General features: G+C 40.7%; 1 protein-coding gene across 1 annotated transcript in view; it reads right to left on the bottom strand.

The window, feature by feature from the left end:
- Window positions 1-18,507, bottom strand: part of HECA (headcase homolog (Drosophila)) — a 72,757-nt gene that overhangs the window by 37,938 nt on the left and 16,312 nt on the right. Inside the window, exon 3 of the mRNA XM_006885000.1 lies at window positions 12,065-12,118. Within this exon, the coding sequence (XP_006885062.1) occupies window positions 12,065-12,118 (54 nt within the window). The remainder of the gene's footprint in view (window positions 1-12,064; window positions 12,119-18,507) is intronic.

The following is an 18,507-nucleotide window of genomic DNA, read 5'->3' on the forward strand; positions in this document are numbered from 1 at the left end:
AGTACCCCAGGTTTTATTAAAGTGGTTTTAAATTACTCTTTTGGAAAAGTGGGATATTCTTTTAAAATAAATTAGGAGCAGCATTTTTCCCCTCTCTTCTTCCCTTTGCATTCTTTTACCCTGGAGTTCCCTACAATTGCTCCACTCATTCTCATGTGAAGACAGGAAACGGCAACCTTAAGTTCTGTTCAGAATTACATTTCCAATGCCTTCAGGAAACCCATCCCCACCAAAGTGCAGGATGTCTAAAACAAATCCATCATCTGCAAGTCCTTTAGACATGTTCTTAGACATTCATCAGACATGCTTCCTTTAGTTCTTTGAATATATTTCTCAACAACAGGTTTCAAGTCCATCTTGTTAAGTTTGGTATCTGAGCTCTTAAAAGGGCAGTGTCTACTGACTGCTTTTTTCCCCTATGTAACACGTTCTAATTTGTTTGTGTAACTGAATTTTTCACTGGAAACTGGACATTTAAATAATATACTATGTCCGTTCTAAAAATAAAACTCACTCTCCACTCCAGAGTCTTCTGTTGTTGTTACTGGTTGTTAACATTTGTTTGCTTCATGGCTTCCCTTGGTCTGGGAACCCAACAGAGGGTCAATATGAGTCAATACAAATTCTATATTGTGGTGGTCACTGAAGTCTCTGCTCAAACAATTGTTATGTGCCATAAAGGTGGAAATTACTCATAGCTGATGCTCCAGAAGCTGTAAACTGCACAGAAAGAGACTTCTCATTTTTCTCCCACAGAACAGCTGGAAGATTTGAATTATGTACCTTTGGATTAGCCGTGTAACTCCTTACCCACTAGGCCATCAGAGAGCTTCCTCACTGACTGTTGTGGTGAGGTGTCATCTAGTCAAGTAAAACTCAGAGCCCCTATGAAGAGCAGATCTGAACTCTGCCCTATCCTGTACCATCCGTCTCATCTTCAATATACTGACTGCTGCAGTCATTGTGTCAATTTATCTCCCTGAGAGTCTCCCCCTCTCTCACTGACCTGTCATCCTTCCCAGCATGATGTCCTTCTCCAAGGACTGGCCCCTCGTGACAACATGCTCAAAGTATGTGAAACAAAGTCTCCCAATCCTTGCCTCCAAGGGGAACCCTGGCCGCACTGTCTCCAAGACAGATCTGTTTGTTCTTCTGGCAGTTCACGGGATACTCACTACTTTTCTCCAAGACTACAATCTGAAGGCACCAATTCTTTTGTCATCCTTACTCACGGTCAAACTTTCAGATGCATAGCAAGTAACTCAAAAGACCCTGGCTTCCTCAGGTGCACCTTAGTCTTTAAACTGAGGTCCTTGACCACAGATTTTCCCAATGCAGCATGTCTCTTGATTTCTTGACTGCTTGTACTAAGTGTGCTGATTTGGGACCTGAGTAAGATGAAATTACTGACAATGTCAATCTTTTCTTCATCTATCACAATGCTGTCTATTGGCCCAGAAGTGAGGATTTTTGTTTTCTTCATGCTGAGATGCAAATATCTTGAATCCACTTTCAGCAAGGCTTTGTCATTTGCATAACACTGTTTGCTGCTCCAATTTTGATACCACATTCTTCTTGATAAAGCCTAGGTCCTTGAATGACAGGCTGAATAGGTACTGAGAAAGGAGACAGCCCTGCCATACAATTTTCCTCAGGCCGCATTGGGCAGCACGTGCACCCTGAAGCATTCCCAGAAAAAGAGGTTTTTTTGAATCTGAGAGGAGAGAGAAGCAGAAAATGACAGGACCTATTTCTTTAAATACCCCAGAGTTATATCTCCCAGTCTTCAACGCACACTGGTAATCTACAAACTTGTTTTAGCCTTCACTCTTTGCTTATAGAGAGCCTCATGTTAGCCACAATGAGAATCGGGGCTCTCCAGTCTTTTCTCTTACTAATATGTTAAAGATTTTCAAAGATTCCTATATTTCATTCCCAGTATTTTTCTCTTAAAACAAAACAAAACAGAAAAAACACAACACAAAACAATATATTTTGGCCGCCTCTTGTTTGCCTCAACTAGTATCAATGTCTCAGTCAGGTGTAATGTTAAACAAGTGTCACTGGTTGTTTTCAACAAACATTCAAAAGCCGAGTATTCCCAATGGACAACTTCTGCTGCAGATGAAGCAAAGACAAAAAGAACAAAGCTTTTCTAGGGAGCATTTACTCAACTTGAGATGCTCAACTTGAGTACTTGAGACGCTCTCGAGACATAAGTGACTTACAGTTGACCCTCTAGGAGCTTTTCAGAGACTGTAAATGGTACAGGAGAAGACTATCGTTCTCCTGTGGAGCGGCTAGAGGATTAGAACTATCTGTCTTTGGGTTGGCAGCACAGCTCCTTACCCACTTGGCCACTAGAGCTCCCTAGGGAGCATCTATGTAAGTATGTCAAATAGTAACAATTCTCTGGAGTTGGAGATTCTGGAGCAGATCCAAATACTTTCTTCCCCCTCTGATAACAATTACACTACAGGTTTTCAAAGCTACCACAGCGAGCTGGGAGAAAGGGGGAAAAGAGGGCAAATTAAAACATAGTAAAGTTAGATTATTTTACTGTGATTAAGTTTTCCTTTTTGAAAATACTCCTAAAATTACTTAACAGCTTTGGTTCATTTCCTTAATTCTAAAAAAGCTGATTTTGAGCATTTTTGTTGGTGTGCTCATTACTTTCATGATGTGGCAGATTTTTAGAGATCACTTCTCTGCCACTCCGGAAGTTCTTCTGTAGGCACATGTAAGTTTATAAACACATTTTGTTAAAAATAAATAAATAAAATTATTAAGACATTCAAGCAGGACACTATCCTGTCTTAGGATCAAATCCTTTAAAAGAATGCAATAAATTTTAAAAAAAAAGAATGCAAGAAAATACTATTAAAAGTATGCTTATGAAGACCCGAGTTCCAGTTGCTGTTGGGTGTTGATCATGTCAGACTAGACTCATCGAGACCTGACTCACAGCAGAACAAAACACTACTCAGCCCTGCACTATATCCTCTCTGTCACCAAACTGGACATTGGGAACTTGTGAAATTGGAATTTGTTCCGCTATATATATTTGCAACAACAAATAATGTTTTAGAAAAGAGAAAACGTAAAACATGTATTTCATTTTCAAAATATATCCTTTCACTGCCCTCAAATTAGCCCTACCTTACAGCTGACCCTCCATGAATTTGCAGGAGCTTGCCTGGCTTTCCCCCGAGATGGGCTGGTGGATTTGAACTGCCAGAGAGCTGTAGCGATCCAAATCACTAAGGTATTTTAATTCTGCTTGAATGCATGGAAAGGAAAATGTTTACAATATACCAGAAACTGAAGTCTCCGTTATTAGTTAAATCCTACAAAATTGTATGTGATAAATTTCAAAAGTGCAAGTAAAATGTTAGATTCTTTTAGAGGGCACACAGATAAAAGTTTTTAATACCACCTTCAGACACTACGATCATGTCACAAATGAAAGAACCTCAGAGACTAGGGCTAAAGTCCCAAGTCCTGAGCACGTGTTCAGGTTGGCTAGCCTCGCCTGCCCACTCAGTCACCCATCCAGGCCCACATGCTCTGTGTTAGCCTTGACCTCTCTCATGGCTGCATGAAAATCAGAGTGCAAGAGGCAGAGTGGACAGTTTTGGCCAGTCAGCTAGCAAACTGCACCATATCAGTGCCTCATATCTCAAGTTCACTAGATTTTTAACTGAGGTGCATTCTTTGTAACATAACAAAAAAGTTTTTAACAAAAATGTCTGAGACCTTTTTCTCTCTACCTAGACACCAAGCCCAATACATAAGCTTCCCAAGGGAAGCTAATACTTAGAAAAATATTTTGCTAACCTGTTTCAATTATTAGAAGGGTAGCAATAGGAGTGATTAAGCCTATCTGTCTTAACTTCTGATTTAATTTCAACTCCCTTGTATTATTTTAGTGTTTAAGACTATTCCAAAGTGGGCAGTACACAGAAATTACTTTCTGTTAAACAAGCTTTACGCTTAGAGTTTAAACAAAAGACTTTTACACAGTTAAACCTCTCTATCCTAACAAACAATAGAAACTTCACATATCCCATCTTCAAATCAAATAGTTCTTAAACTGTATTTCACAACTTGGATCTTTAACAGAATATTTAGGCTATTCAATATATTTTGGTTAATCTCTAAGAGTCATGTTTTTCTTATTTTCAGTTAAAATCCACAAGCCTACTCTATCTCAAATTAAGTGGAAAGTTGTGGCTTCTATTTAACTATTTATTTTACCTATCTAATTATTTCCACTCTGGCTCATACACTCCATCAGTAAGAAAGACACATCGACAATGCCTATAGAGTAGCAAATACACATTCTCCTTCTCTCACAGAGGCCATGCCTCAAAATGCCAAGCCTCAAAATGAAACATACAAAATTTGCTTAGTTCATGCTGAATGTTGTTGTTGATTGCCTTCAAGTAGAGCATGACTCATAGCGACCCTATGAACAAAAGGCCTAAAGCTCCTCTATAACTATCGACACTTATCAAAGCTGGTAAGAGTTTCTGGAGGAATGTTGTCTAGGAAGTGGATGCCACTCTTGCTTCCAAACCTGTCACAGAATGTTACTGGTTGAGTTTCATTCGATGTATAACAACTGTACATACAGCAGCTGTAATCGTTCCCTGTCCTGAGCCAGTCTCAATAACTGACATAATAACCCCCAGCGCCCAAGTCACTGTTATCAATCCATCTCATCTGAGGTCTTCCCTCTCCTGCACTGTCCCTCCGCCCTTCCAAGAATGGTGTCCTTCTCCAAGGACCATCTCTTCTGGCCACATGCCCAAAGTTAGTGAGGCAGAGCTTCAAAATCCTAGACTCCAAGGAGAGACTTTGTTTCACTCTGTTCAAGACAGACCAATTTGTTTTCTTGGCAGTCCATGGTATGTATGCTCAAGACTCTTCTCCAGCACCACAACTCAAAGGTACCCTTTTCTTCTGTCATCCTTAGTCACTCTCCCACTCTCTGAGGCATAACAAGTAATTGAGAATTTAGAAGATTTCTAAGGACCACTAAGGAAGACAAGACAAAATATTATAATGAAATGTGCAAGGAGCTGGAGTCAGAAAATCAGAAGGGATGAACTTACTCATTAAGCTGAAAGAACTGAAGAATAAATTCAAGCCATGAGTTGCAATGCTTAAGGATGCTATGAGCAGAATACGGAATGATTCAGGAAGCATTAAAAGAAGATGGAAGGGGTATAGAGAGTCATTGTACCAAAAAGAATTGGGTGACATAAAAGAATTTCAAGAAACATATGATCAAGGGGCAATGACTGATGAAGGTGGAAGTGCAGGCTGTTCTAAAGGACTATACAAAAATAAAGCCCCAAGAATTGATGGGATACCAATTGACATATTTCAGCAAACAAATGCTGCCCTGCATGTACTCACCAGGTTGTGCCAAGAAATCTGGAGGACAACTACTTGGCCAACTGACTGGAACAGATCCATATTTATTCCCATCCCCCCCCAAAAAAAGGTGACCCAACAGAGTGTGGAAATTATCGATCACTAGTATCACACACTAGCAAAATCCTGCTGAAGATTATCCAGAAGTGACTTGAACAATACATTGACAGAGAACTACCAGAAATACAAGCTGGATTTAAAAGAGGTTGTGGCACAAGGGATAGTATTGCCAGTGTCAGATGGATCTTGGCAGAAAGCACAGAGTACCAGAAGAATGTCTGTGTTTCATTGACTATGCAAAGGCATTTGACTGTGTGGATCACAATAAATTGTGGCTAACTGCGAGAAAAATGGGAATCCCAGAAGACTTGATCATGCTTCTACAAAATGTATACTTGGACTAAGAAGCAGTCCTCAGAACAGAGCAAGAAAACACTGCATGATTCAAAATCAGGAAAGGATTGTATCATCAGGGTTGTATCCTGTCCCTGTACCTTTTCAATCTGTATGCAGAATAGATTATCTGGGAAGCAGGGCTTTCCGAGGAGGAGTGCGGCATCAAGATTGGAGGAAGACTCATTAACCACCTATGATATGCAGATGACACAACCATGCTTGTTGAAACTGAAGAGGACACGAAGCACTTGCTGCAAAAGGTCAAGGACTGTAGTCTTTAATATGGATTGAAGCTGAACATCAAGATGACAAAGATTCCTATCACTGGGCCAATAGGAAGAACCATAATAGATGGCAAAGAGATTGATGTTGTTTGCAATTACAGCTTGCTCAGATCCACAATCAACATCCTTAACGCCAGCAGTCAGAAAATCAAGAGGAACTGCACTGGGAAAATCTGCTGTCATGGACCTCTCCAGAGTGCTGAAGAGCAACAATGTCCGTCTAGATACAAAGGTGTACCTAATCCAGATGACGGTCTTCTCGTGCTGAATATCAGGATGAAAATTATGATTTCATAGGTTTTCCTCCTCAATGTTTCACTTAAAAATGTCTCAAGATTTCCTCTTGAGTGCCTCTCTTCAAAATATCCAAGTTCACAGACACAGGGCAGTTCCTGACTTAAAGTTCCACACATACTTCCAAAGTGCTGACTGATTGGTGATGTGCCCAGTGACATTCACAGCCAGTGAGCCTTTCCCTTCTCCATTCCACCCCGTGCTGCATCTAGATCAGCAGAGGACACAGCTGGCCCACAAGGAGAGACGAGGACCAGTAGTCTACATGGCTGCTGGGTGACAGTTTGTGCTCCACAGGGAGCTCTGGTGGCTCAGTGATAAGCAATGGTGCTGCCAACACAAAGATACATGGTTTGACTCCACCAGCTATTCTGCAGGAGAAAGGGGGACACTCTCTTCTCATGTGATTTACTTGCTCTGAAAACCCGCTGGAGGGCTGGTTCATGACTCTTGGTCCACAACAACAGCAATAACTAACTAGAGGCGGGGAGTTTGAACCCACTTAGTAGCACTGAAGGAGGCCTGGCAATCTTCTTCTATAAAGATGACAACCAAGAAAATAGCATGGAATCACGCTACTCTCTAACATGAGGTCACCAAGAATCTAAACTCATTCGTCGGTGCTATTTTCATAAATTTTATTATTTTTTGTGTGGGTACCATCAAATCGGATCTGACTGGTAGGGGAGAAGATTGCCCCACCTTATCCAGCAGAGCATCTAGTGGATTCGAACCACATACCTCTGGGATTGTAGTGCAGCTTTTTGCCACCAGAGCTTTCCACTAGGTTTGCTTTATACTTGCTTTACACACACACACACACACACACACACACAATATCTCTCTTTTTAGTGTCTCACTCAACTTGCTCAATATTCATATTTATCCCGATACTTACAAACTAAGTATATGGTAAAACAAATTAAAGAAGCAGGTTCTTAAAACTCAAGTACAAATAAAAGTTTCCTGACTTCAAATTTCTTGCGTTCTTTAAAAACAAAGGCAAATGGATCTATTCAACCACTAAACTAAAAAAATGCAAGGCCATAAAATCATTTTGTGTTAGTGAGAATGAAGCCACCTTCCTTGAAAAGAAAGGCACTGCATTCTATCTGTAGGAGACTACTGGATTTAACAGGACACAAATTTGCTGACACTGCCTGAACCCTCTGCCATTCCCATTTGGGTCAATGGACTAGGTCAACACATCAATTGAAATGAACTGAAAACCACTGTATTTAAATGGATAAAGTCTCAGTTCAGTGTAACTAAATTACTCCTCTGCCCTATCTCATCCCTTGAAATCAACTAACTCCTTACATGCTTGTATCTCCATGAGCATTTTCTGCCCTCTCTGAAAAATGTACCCTTTCGGCTCCCCTACCATCCCTTCAAAATAAACCTGGGAAACTGCTTGGTGGTGAAGCCTTCCTGCCTGACAGTGTTCCACTAAATCTGGGGGGTGGAGGGGGAGGTAAAGAGATGAAGCTTTTTGCCCGGGGCCACACTGAACTGCCTACTTCTGAAAACGCTGCATCAGCAAACAAGTAAGTTACAGAATCTGTTGCAACAAGGAAAGGCCTGTGAAAGGAGAGGGTGTGCCTAATCCTCACACATACCTCAACAAAAACCCAACTGAGACTCAAAAATCAGTCATCACTGCGTCCTGGCCGGCTGCTCAGCACCCAGGGCGCGCACAGGCAGCTTGCTACAACACGACCTGCTTTTAAGAGAGCATTTTCTCTCCTGAAAAAATGCTCAAAGGAGGTATTTCCTACTGCTAAGAAAACTCAACATTATAAACCGCACTAATAATTTAAGGCAGTAATGTAATTTTTAACTGGACAGGCATTCTTCTTCCAATATACTACTAACTTTTGTGGAACACAGATATAATTTTATGATATGAATTTTTCTCAAAAATTCAAAGAGGAAAAAAATACCATATTAAAGGAGGTCGGTTTTGTTGTTGTTGTTGTTTTAAATCTAGACATTTATTTTGTGGTCAGAAAATAATCCATCATGTTAAATACAATTATATTAAAATATGTTGTTGTTGTTGTTGTTGTTGCTATGTGCCATCAAGTCGCCTGCGACTCATAGCCACCCTATGTACAACAGCCCGAACCCAGCTATCCCTTGCCAATCTTACTGTCTCCGACACACCTACCCGTGTTATCCCAGTGACTGAATCAATCCACCTTGAAGGTCTTCCTCTATTATATTTTTTATGAATTCTAAACAGTATTTTCAAATTTATCAAAAGTAGCACATTTCAAATTAAAGTATTAAAAACATTTTCCAAGTCATCTTCACACCATGTAGCTCAAGAAACATTAAAATATAAGTTATGACTAAGATTTATCCCAAAGTAAAAATATTTAAATTATTTCTAAAGCTTACAAATTTTTTTACTCCATTTAGTTAAAAAAGATGAGTCAATATACATAGCACCATGCTAAATATCACTTGTCTATAAAAATTGTTTTGATTAAATTCCTAATAATAGTTTGATAAAAGTAAAAAAGCAATAACTTAATTTAAAAGGCAGTAATCTAAATGGGAGGAAAAGAAACAAATGAAAGTCATGTATTGCATGTCAGTGGCTCTCCAACAACCTTGAACTCACACTTCCTATGTCCTTGGAAACAGGTCAAGAGCAGAAAGCACAAAGATCTCAAGTGAATCAAAGTTGCAAACTATGTGTGGCATAATTAAAAAAACAGGCACACACAATTAACCATGCAGTGCAGAACTGCAGGCTCTGTCAAACAAATGGTTAAAATCAAAGTGGAATTGGGTTGTTAGAAGATGTTCAGGCTAATTCATAATCACACAAAAATACCCATATTATCGAAAACACACTCATGAACGAAACCTCCCCCAGGGCATCAGCCCCCCAGCCCAGTCTCACCAGGTTAGAAAGGGAAGCAGCCCATTCAAAATTGAGAAAGGGCTCCATCACAGAGGGGTTGTGCCCCACAGCCTGCTGGTTACCACTTCAAGTTCTCTGAGGGGAAAATCCACACTGCCGAAACTCCAGAATACAGATTTGGGATGTTTAGCATACCCTGAAAACTCCTGGGGGAAGTCAAGGTCTGCCTGGGTGCTTCCAACAAGACAAGAGTGCACGTTCATCCCCAGTTGGGAGACAGCCACATTGCCTCATCCAAAACGCAAAACCAAAGCCCCTCTAGTGAACAAATGCAAAGAATCTGCTCTTCAACCTCAAAACACTGAGAGTTCTCAAAACTCACACAGCTATCTGGTTCTCAGACAGTTCAGTTCATACACAAAAAGGTTTCACAAACAGTATTAGGCTATCCTCACTTGATGAAGGTAAGAAAACTAGGGCTCAGAAAGGATCTTAGGACCTGCAACATGGCAAAACCAACCTGCAACCTGTGATCTGTGTCACCATTTCTCACATTCGTGAAGAAGGAGTTTGAGAACCTTTCCAAGATGGTATAAGGAGCTGGCTAGAACAGCACGAAGTATATTCACCATGAACAAACTTTCATTTCATTATACTACATTCTCCTTTTATTAACATACAATTTAATTTCAAATGCTAGAGTGAAGGGGGAAAAATACTTTCTGAAGTGAGAGGTGTTTTACGGTGGTTTTTTTATTTTGTTTTTTTGTTTATTTTTTTTAAGACTCAGCATTTAAGTTTGCTATTAAGAGCAAGCTAAGGGCAAGTTAGCCATAAGAGGCCTCAGAGTGCAGCTCGGTTTCTGAGATAAACAAGTGGAAAATAGCCCTTTATCTGCAAGTTTCAAAGTCCTACACAGCTGGAATAAAAGTGCAGGGCTTTGAGACACACTCAGGAAGTAACAGGTGTTGGGCACTGGAGCTCAGCAGTCAACTGGGAGCAATGAGCAGGGATTCAGAAGGTCAGGGAGGAGATAAGAGGACAGCCGCACACTCGGCTGAAACCCAATCTGTGAAACAGGCTCCTGAATTCAACACACAAACTAAACAGTACCACAGTAGAGAAATAACAGCACTGGGCACTGGTGTCCAAATTAAATTAACCGAAGTCGCTAACCTCATGACATGCCTAAACCACTTCTCCAACAAGCAATGTCATAGACACTTTTGTCACTCTCTCCCCTACCTGACCCCTGAGGTTCTAGCAGTAGGTGGGGATTATGTGATTATACAAAAATGGGGCATTTCTAACCAAGCACCACCATCACCACAAACAAGGCTGATCAATTTAAAATACACACTCAACAGTTTTCTGAATGTCCTGACTGCAAACCAAGACCACCACCACAAACCCCTAATCAAGAAAATGGACAATAGTACAAATATGGAAGTGGGGCGGGTAATATAAAGGGCTAGTAAACACATAAGATATTTACTCACTGATAATAAAAAAAAAAATACAATAAAACTTGTGAAAGCTGGAACCCTGCTAGAGAAGAAACACCTAAACATTTTCCACTGCAGAAAGAGGTAGCAGTCTACTTTTGTAAAGACTTGCAGGGTTAGAAACCCTGTGGTGACTGAGAGTTGGAATCTGACTTGATAGCAATGGGTTTTTAGAGTTTTACTGATGAACTCTAATCATTAAAAACAGGAGCATCAGTCCAAGTGTTCACAACTTCCAAAGCTGCAAGAACGTCACAAAGAAAGGTCAGATCAACATGCTGTTTTGTACTGTGGAGGAGGAACTGACCCATAGCTGACCCTCCAGCAGGTTTTCAGAAATAGTAAATCACACAGGAGACTGGTCATCCTTCTCTTGCAGAGCAGCTGGTGGATTTGAACCTTGTGCCTTTAGTATTGCAGCGCAGCTTCTTGCCAATAGGCCACCAGAGATCAACAGAGCACATACTATTTCGAGTAAGTGCTTCCTTGGCTAAGTGTTATTTTTCCATTTTAGAAATTTAATGCCCAATCAAGTAGCAGAATTATACACATAAGATCTTCTAAAAGTAATTGAAATGGTCCTGGTGGCACAGTGTAACTGAGTGGTGGAGGATCAACCACAAGATCGGCAGTCTGAACCCACTAGCACCTCCTTAAAAGGAGGAGGACGCAGTCTGCTTCTGTCAAGATTTAGTCTTGAGACCTTAAAGGTCAGGTCTGTTCTGTCCTATGATAACAAATGACCCAATGGCAGTGGGTTTGGTTTTAGTCCCTCCTGACTAACTGGAAAGCTGGTGGTTCAAGTCCACTCAGAAACATCTGAGAAGAAAGGTCTGGCTGTCTACTCTGAAGAAATCAGCCACTGAAAATCCTCTGGAGCAGAGTTCAACTTTGACACATGTGGAATCACACGAGTTAGAATCAATTTTGCAACTTGCTTTTTCATGGCTTCCTTGGGGATTTAACACTGAATTTAAGTCTTCAACTTCAAAACCTGCATGCAGTTGTTTATTTTCACACGTGTGAGGACATTAGTCAACAGACCTGAACTGTGGCTTCTTTTCCTCTACTCAACCACAGCTTATCTGTAAAAAGGGAAGGAGGCTGTGTCCTCGTTCCCTAACGTGAACTACAAGCTTGCGGGTACGCACCCCTAATCAGCCGTGAAGGTAAAGGACAGCAGTGGTATCATCACTGCTCTCATCACCCGGCAGGCCCACGGCTCTCTCCTCTGGGTTCTGTGGGCACTGCAGTGCCAGCACACCTACCTCCCAGGAACTGCACCTCATTTCCTTCTGTCCTGAAACACATCACCTTCACTGCTACAACGAGAGGAACCATATGATCAAAGAGCCAAAGTTACTTCAGAGGAGCCCTGATAGCATTTTAGTGAGGTGCTCAGCTTAACTGAACAGGTCAGCGGTTCTAAACTTCCAGGGGCTCCTTGAGAGAAAGATGCACCACTCTGCTCTGTCCTATCAAATTCCTCTGGCAGTCCATGGCGTGCTCAACAGTCTTCGCAAAAGAACAATCAAATCTGTCTTGAAGGAACTAAAGCCGAGTGCTCCTTCAAGGCAAGAGTGGTCTCACTAACTTTGGGCATACTTTCAGGAAGTATCAAGAGGCTCGGCGAAAGAGAAGGAGACACGTAAGGAGATGGACTGATGGGTGACCATCACAGTAGCCTTGAACATGACAGAGATCAAGATGATGATCAAGAGGATCAGCAGGATAGGCCAATGTTCAGATCTGTTGTCTGCCGGGTTCTATTAGTTAACAGTTCTGAACGTCAACTTAACAGCACTAATAACAGAGTTTCGAGGAGTCAGACCAACTGGGAGTGGGGATGGGTTGCACTTCCTACGGGAGGCATAATTGGCACAACGGTCCTTTACTAACAGAGAGGTCAGCAGTTCAAACTCACCAATCACTCCTCAGGATAAAAGACCTGGAAATTTTTAATCCCTAAAGATTACAGCCTAGGAAGCCTTACGGGGTGGCTCTACAGTCACCTGCTGGTTGGACATGAGTAAGAATTAACTCCATGACACACAACATCACCCCCACAATGATGTTACTGCACCATGTGAGCTCTCTGCCCAAGAAGAAAAGATCTGATGGGTTTGAAACCAAGCAGACAAATTCTCTGAGTGTCCCAGCGTTTCTGCCTCTGTCACTGAAGGCCACTTACTCAAAACTAGTCCCTCTCCATGGTGTCTGCTCTGGGTTTTCCTTGTCTGTCTGTTAAGACCCATCATTAACCGTCCCAGGCTCTGCCTCTCGGATTACAACTGCACCTGCTGCCAATCAAAAATAGCCAGCATGATTCTGTGCATTTCCCCCAGGCCCTACCGCTGCCAAGGGACTGCTGTCTGGGGCACACCACGTAAGATGCCTCTTAAAACAAGCAGCAGCGTCAGAACATGGTTCCACTGAACAGCATGCTGCAATGACCATGTTTAGGAGTGGTCATGTAGAAAGGCAAAACAGAGCTGGTGGTTCATGTTTAGAATTAGTGTTGAAAGGCTTCCCTACAATGACTTCATAACTTGGAGATGCACAATCTGGCTAGGGAGAAACAAGCAATTTAAATATGGGAACGATCTCACCATCTTTTCTGGATACTGCAACACCTTGTTAACTTTTACTTAAATTAATCCTTTTTTACAGGTTTCATCGCTCTGCTGGCATAGTCCACAGGGTGCTTTGCCAAAAACCGAGCCTTTCTGATGGTTCAAAACCACTAGTGGTTCTGTGGGAAATGATGGGACATTTCCTGATTATTTACAGGCTAACAAATGGAGGGCGTCAGCTATGCCTTGGAACCAACATGAGTTGGACAGCAATGTGTGAGTGAAGCAACCATAAGATCAATTTTTAATGCTTCGTCTTTAAGTCTTCCTTCCTTACTTTGCTTTATACTTCCTCTTAAAGTCTTTCTTGCTTCTAACTTTTAAACTGTTTTCAAGGATTATCCTCATGAGTATAATTTAGCCAAAATAATTTGTTTTCCCTTTTAACTTCTGATAAATGAGAACACATAATTTTTAAGTATTATTAGAAGCACTACTCACTTTTTGGCAGCTTATAGAAAACCTCTCAAGTCCAATCAAGTTAAAACATCCTGTTGATTAAATAAAGCCAGTTGCTATTTAACCAAACACTGAGAATTGGACGCTTTCTGAAACACACACACACACACACACACACACACACACACAGTCATTTTCTACAGAACAATGATATTTCTACTCCAACAGAGTTTACTGTTTTAAGACTGATTAGATGATGATAAAAATAAAACTAAAATGGCAAATCAAGATGATTAGTCCAATCTGGCACAGAGTGAGAGAGAGAGTGTGTGTGTGTGAGAGAGAGAGAGAGAGAGAGAGTGTGTGTGTGTGTGTGTGTTTATTTTACTTTTTTTCAGAGAAACTCCTACTCATATGGTCCTCACCCTTCCTTTGGCATTTAGTGCCCCGGAGCTAACTTCAATTAATCAAGCTCCCAAGCTCCTGTGGTTCAGAAAGCACATGGATGCTGGTGCCCACAATGACACGTCTGTCACAGGCATCCTTGGGTACAAGGACACTGGCATCCTGCAGTTCCTCCGCTACTTCACAGGACACTCACAGTCAAGGGTCAGTGGCTGCATCAACCTCCAATTCCTGATTTCTTGTCAGATGACTTCAAAAACGTTCTGGCTCAAAAGGACTCATGTCTCAGAGCAGGGCTGCTCCATAGTTTACAGCGGCTGTGACCTTTCAGAAGCCAATCATCAGGCCTGTCTTCTGGGTACATGCATCATCAACTTTGTAGCACCCCGGTTCACCTGATGCCAGACAAACTGCACCAAAGGAAAACAGCTAAAAGATGCCCCTTCTGTCAAAATACCTAATAACTTTCTAAGTTTATAAAAAAAACTTAGGATTATTTCCTTTTGTAAGCTAAGCTGGCCACATCTCTGCAGATGGTTGTCTACCGGCGTCAAATCATTTAGATTTGACTATCTGGTCCTACTCCCTTGCCAGCCTCACATCCTACCACCGAGCTCTCTCATCCATTTACATCAAAAGCCTTCAACAACCTTAACTGCAGACTCTTCTCCATCTTTCTCTTTGGGGACAGCCTCCTTCTGCTTCTAGAACTAATTGTTTTCTTTCCTTAAGATTCTGCTCAATGAATGGAAATTCAAATTCTCTGTAAATGTTCATTAAAATTATTTAAAAAAAAAAAAAGGATTCTGCTCAAATGTCTCCTTCCCCAGGAATTCATTTTTTTCCACCTTCACATGGTTCCGGGCACCTCATTCCAGCTCCACAGTGAGCCCGAGTGTGAATTCTGATTCTTGCAAACACAATTCAACATTACACTCCCAGTTCCAGAAGACAGCAAGCACACAATAAATGTTTAATGCAAGATGAGTAATAGAATACGAAAGCAATGAATGTAAAAAACTAATGAATGAACTCTCACTGTTGCCTGAAGAGACGAGGCATGGTCTTCTGTTTAATTCTCAATACCGTTAAACCCTGACTGATACCCAAACAGCACCCTGGGCGCCTTACATCCTCTCAGCCACTCATCAACTCCACATGTTCATTTCACTTTTCCACATCTTCCAATGTGATCCAGTATTTCCCCCTTTAACATTTTGGTTTTTATTGCATAGTGGTTGTCCCTGCGCACTGCATGTAATAACCTTGCATGTATTTACACACAAAGCTCTCAACTTGACCATTAGCCCCTGGAGCCCAATTTCTTTTTGTCTTTGAAATCCTAGTATCTAGCACAATATTTGGTAAGTAGTAACTCAATGCATAGGAGATGGATGGAGGAAGGAGGAGGGAATGAAGGGAAAACGTCTTTCCCCTTAATCATCTCTTTTTTCTTTTTTTTTCTCCCAGGTAAACTATGATTAGAGAGAAAGATGATGGGAGATGAATAAAAGGCCACTTATGGTCAAATTAGTGCTTAACTAAAAGCATTTGTAATACCACAGCTTTTTGCCGCATTCCTGGTCACAGATCCTACATCACTATTTTATCCCAGTGTCTGTTCTAAAAAGCAGAATTCCTCAGCATGTTTTATAAATTGATATAATGAACCAACCACAAAATTAATAAAGCTATCACGGATAGTATCCACATCTGCCAGGCCCTATGCCAAGATTTTTCAAGACGTTATTTTTCCTAATTTTTATAAACTACAAAGCAGTGCATTTAAAAAATGAAAACTGAGGAAGATTATTTAGTGCTTCAAAATCACTATGCTAGAAATTATGAAATACAGACTGAAACCCAAGTATATTCAAACTCCATGTGGTGTTGTTTTTTTATTGAAGCCTCAAAACCCTAGGCCTTATTTCTTAAGACTGGAATAACTGTCCAGTACTACCCAGCTAAAGCCAGAATTCCAAAGGCCTATGTTTGTATCTTCACAAATGCTATCATTCAACAGTATCAGACAATTTACTGAATCAGTGATTTATTAGCCACCAAACCAAAGAAGATCACAGAAGGTTCCAAACCAAGAAACACGAAACTCACTGCTATCAAGTCAGTTCCCCCTCGGGAAGACCTTCCATGGAGTTCCACAGGCAGAACTCTTCACAGAAGGAGAATGCCCATCTTTCACCCCTGGAGTAGTGGTGGATTTGAACCACCGATCTTTCACATAGCAGTCTGTCACATTACACGCTTTGTCAGCAAGGATCTTTTAGCAAGTCCAAGGTAAGACTTTATTGCAAAGAAAGAACTGATGAATGCCAGAGATTTAGGTCCAAGAAAAGGAAAGGCCAAATGTCAGAAGAATAATCAGGTTATCTCATTATAAAAATCACAATAAATACTGAAACACTGCCATGGTGGTAGAGGGGTGGTTAGGAGCCCTCAAATGAGTTTAACTCACAGCAATCCTGATAAAATGTTCACCAATATTCTAAGAAGAAAAAAATGAATCATAAAATATGCCCTCTTTTTTAGCAAAATCTATATACTGGAAAAAGTCTGTAAAATAAAGGCTTTTTAAAGAGTGGCACGATTATATATATTAACAATGATGAACCTTCCTACCACCTATGAGGTGTATAGGCACTACAGTAAAATGTCAGGGCATTTTGTTGTTCCTCCTCATAATCATCATTTTATTACTAAGAAAACAATGAAACAGAAAAACATTCTCAATTTACGACAATCCTACCAAAAGCAATCTACATATTCAACACAATCCCAATTCACATACCAAATTCATTTTTCAAAGAGCTCAAAAGGGAAACTGTTGCATTTATTTAAGAGAGGAAAGAGACCCCAACTAAGCAAAGCACTTCTGAAAAACAAAAATTAATTGGGAGGCATAGCACTCCCTGACCTCAAAACCTACTACACAGCAGTAGTAACCAAAACAGCATGGTTATTAATACAATGAGAGACACACAGACCAATGGAACAGAACTGGGAACTCAGAAACGGACCCAACTATCTATGGCCAACTGATATTCGACAAGGAAATAGAACCTATCAAATGGGGAAATGATAACCTCCTTCAACAAATGGTGCTGGCAAAACTGGACTGATACCTACAGAAAGCTGAAATAGGATCCACATCTCACACCATACGCAAAAAGCAACTCAAGGTGGATCAAAGGCCTGGGAGTAAAGCTCAAAACCATAAAGTTCAATAGAGACAAACTAGGATCAAGCTTAGACATCCTAGTCTATGGTATAAAGAGATCACCAAATACAGCCAGAAATGCACAATTTAGAAATTATAAAAGGGGACCTTCTAAATAGAAGATTAAATCCTTGTATGCATCAAAAACTATTTTCCAACAGAGTGAAAAGAAAATCTACTGACTGGGGAAAAATATTTGGCAGTACCATTTCAGACAAGGGTCTCATATCCAAAGTTTACAGAATACTACTGGGCCTCCACAAGAAAAAGACTGGTAACACATGGGCAAAAGACATGGAAAGAATTTTCAGAGGAAGATATTCGGATGGCCAATAGACAAAGAAATGCTCAAAATCACTTGCAAAAACAGAGGTGCAAATCAAAACGACAATGAGATATCATCTCACTCCAGTAGTAGTGGCCAAGTTTAACAGGACAGTAGGCAATAAATGTTGGAGATGATGTGATGAGATAGGAACTCTCATATACTGTTGGTGGTACTGTAAAATGGTACAACCACTCTGGAAGGCAGTTTGGCATTGCCTCAGAAAGCTGAAATTCCATATGATCCAGCTATTGCACTGACTGGAATATACCCCGAAAGAATGAGAACTGAGACATAAGTGAAGAAAGTACACCAATGTTCACAGCAGCATTCTTCACCCTCACAAGAACATGGAAACAGCCCAAATATACAACCTCAATAGAATGGATTGAGAAAATATGGTACATTCACACAATGGAATACTACATAGAACACATGAGCAAAGATTTTGTAAATTATGACCTAACTTGGGAGGTACTGGATAGCATTATGCTACATGAACTCAGTCCCATAAGGACAAATTCTGTATAAGACCAGTATTGTAGAACATGTATGAGGATCCAAGGCAGGGGTGGGGGTGGTGCAGAGCGGTGATTAATCTTAGGATCGATCACACAATGTGATAGGTAGAGGGAGGGGTGGATAAAGGAAATGGGAAAGATCCAGAGTAAAAACAATGTATACGAACTTTGTTAAGTAAAACAGTATAAAATA

This window comes from Elephantulus edwardii, unplaced genomic scaffold (genome assembly GCF_000299155.1).
Source record: "Elephantulus edwardii isolate Elephantulus edwardi_28Jun2011 unplaced genomic scaffold, EleEdw1.0 scaffold00039, whole genome shotgun sequence".
Taxonomy (NCBI): domain Eukaryota; kingdom Metazoa; phylum Chordata; class Mammalia; order Macroscelidea; family Macroscelididae; genus Elephantulus; species Elephantulus edwardii.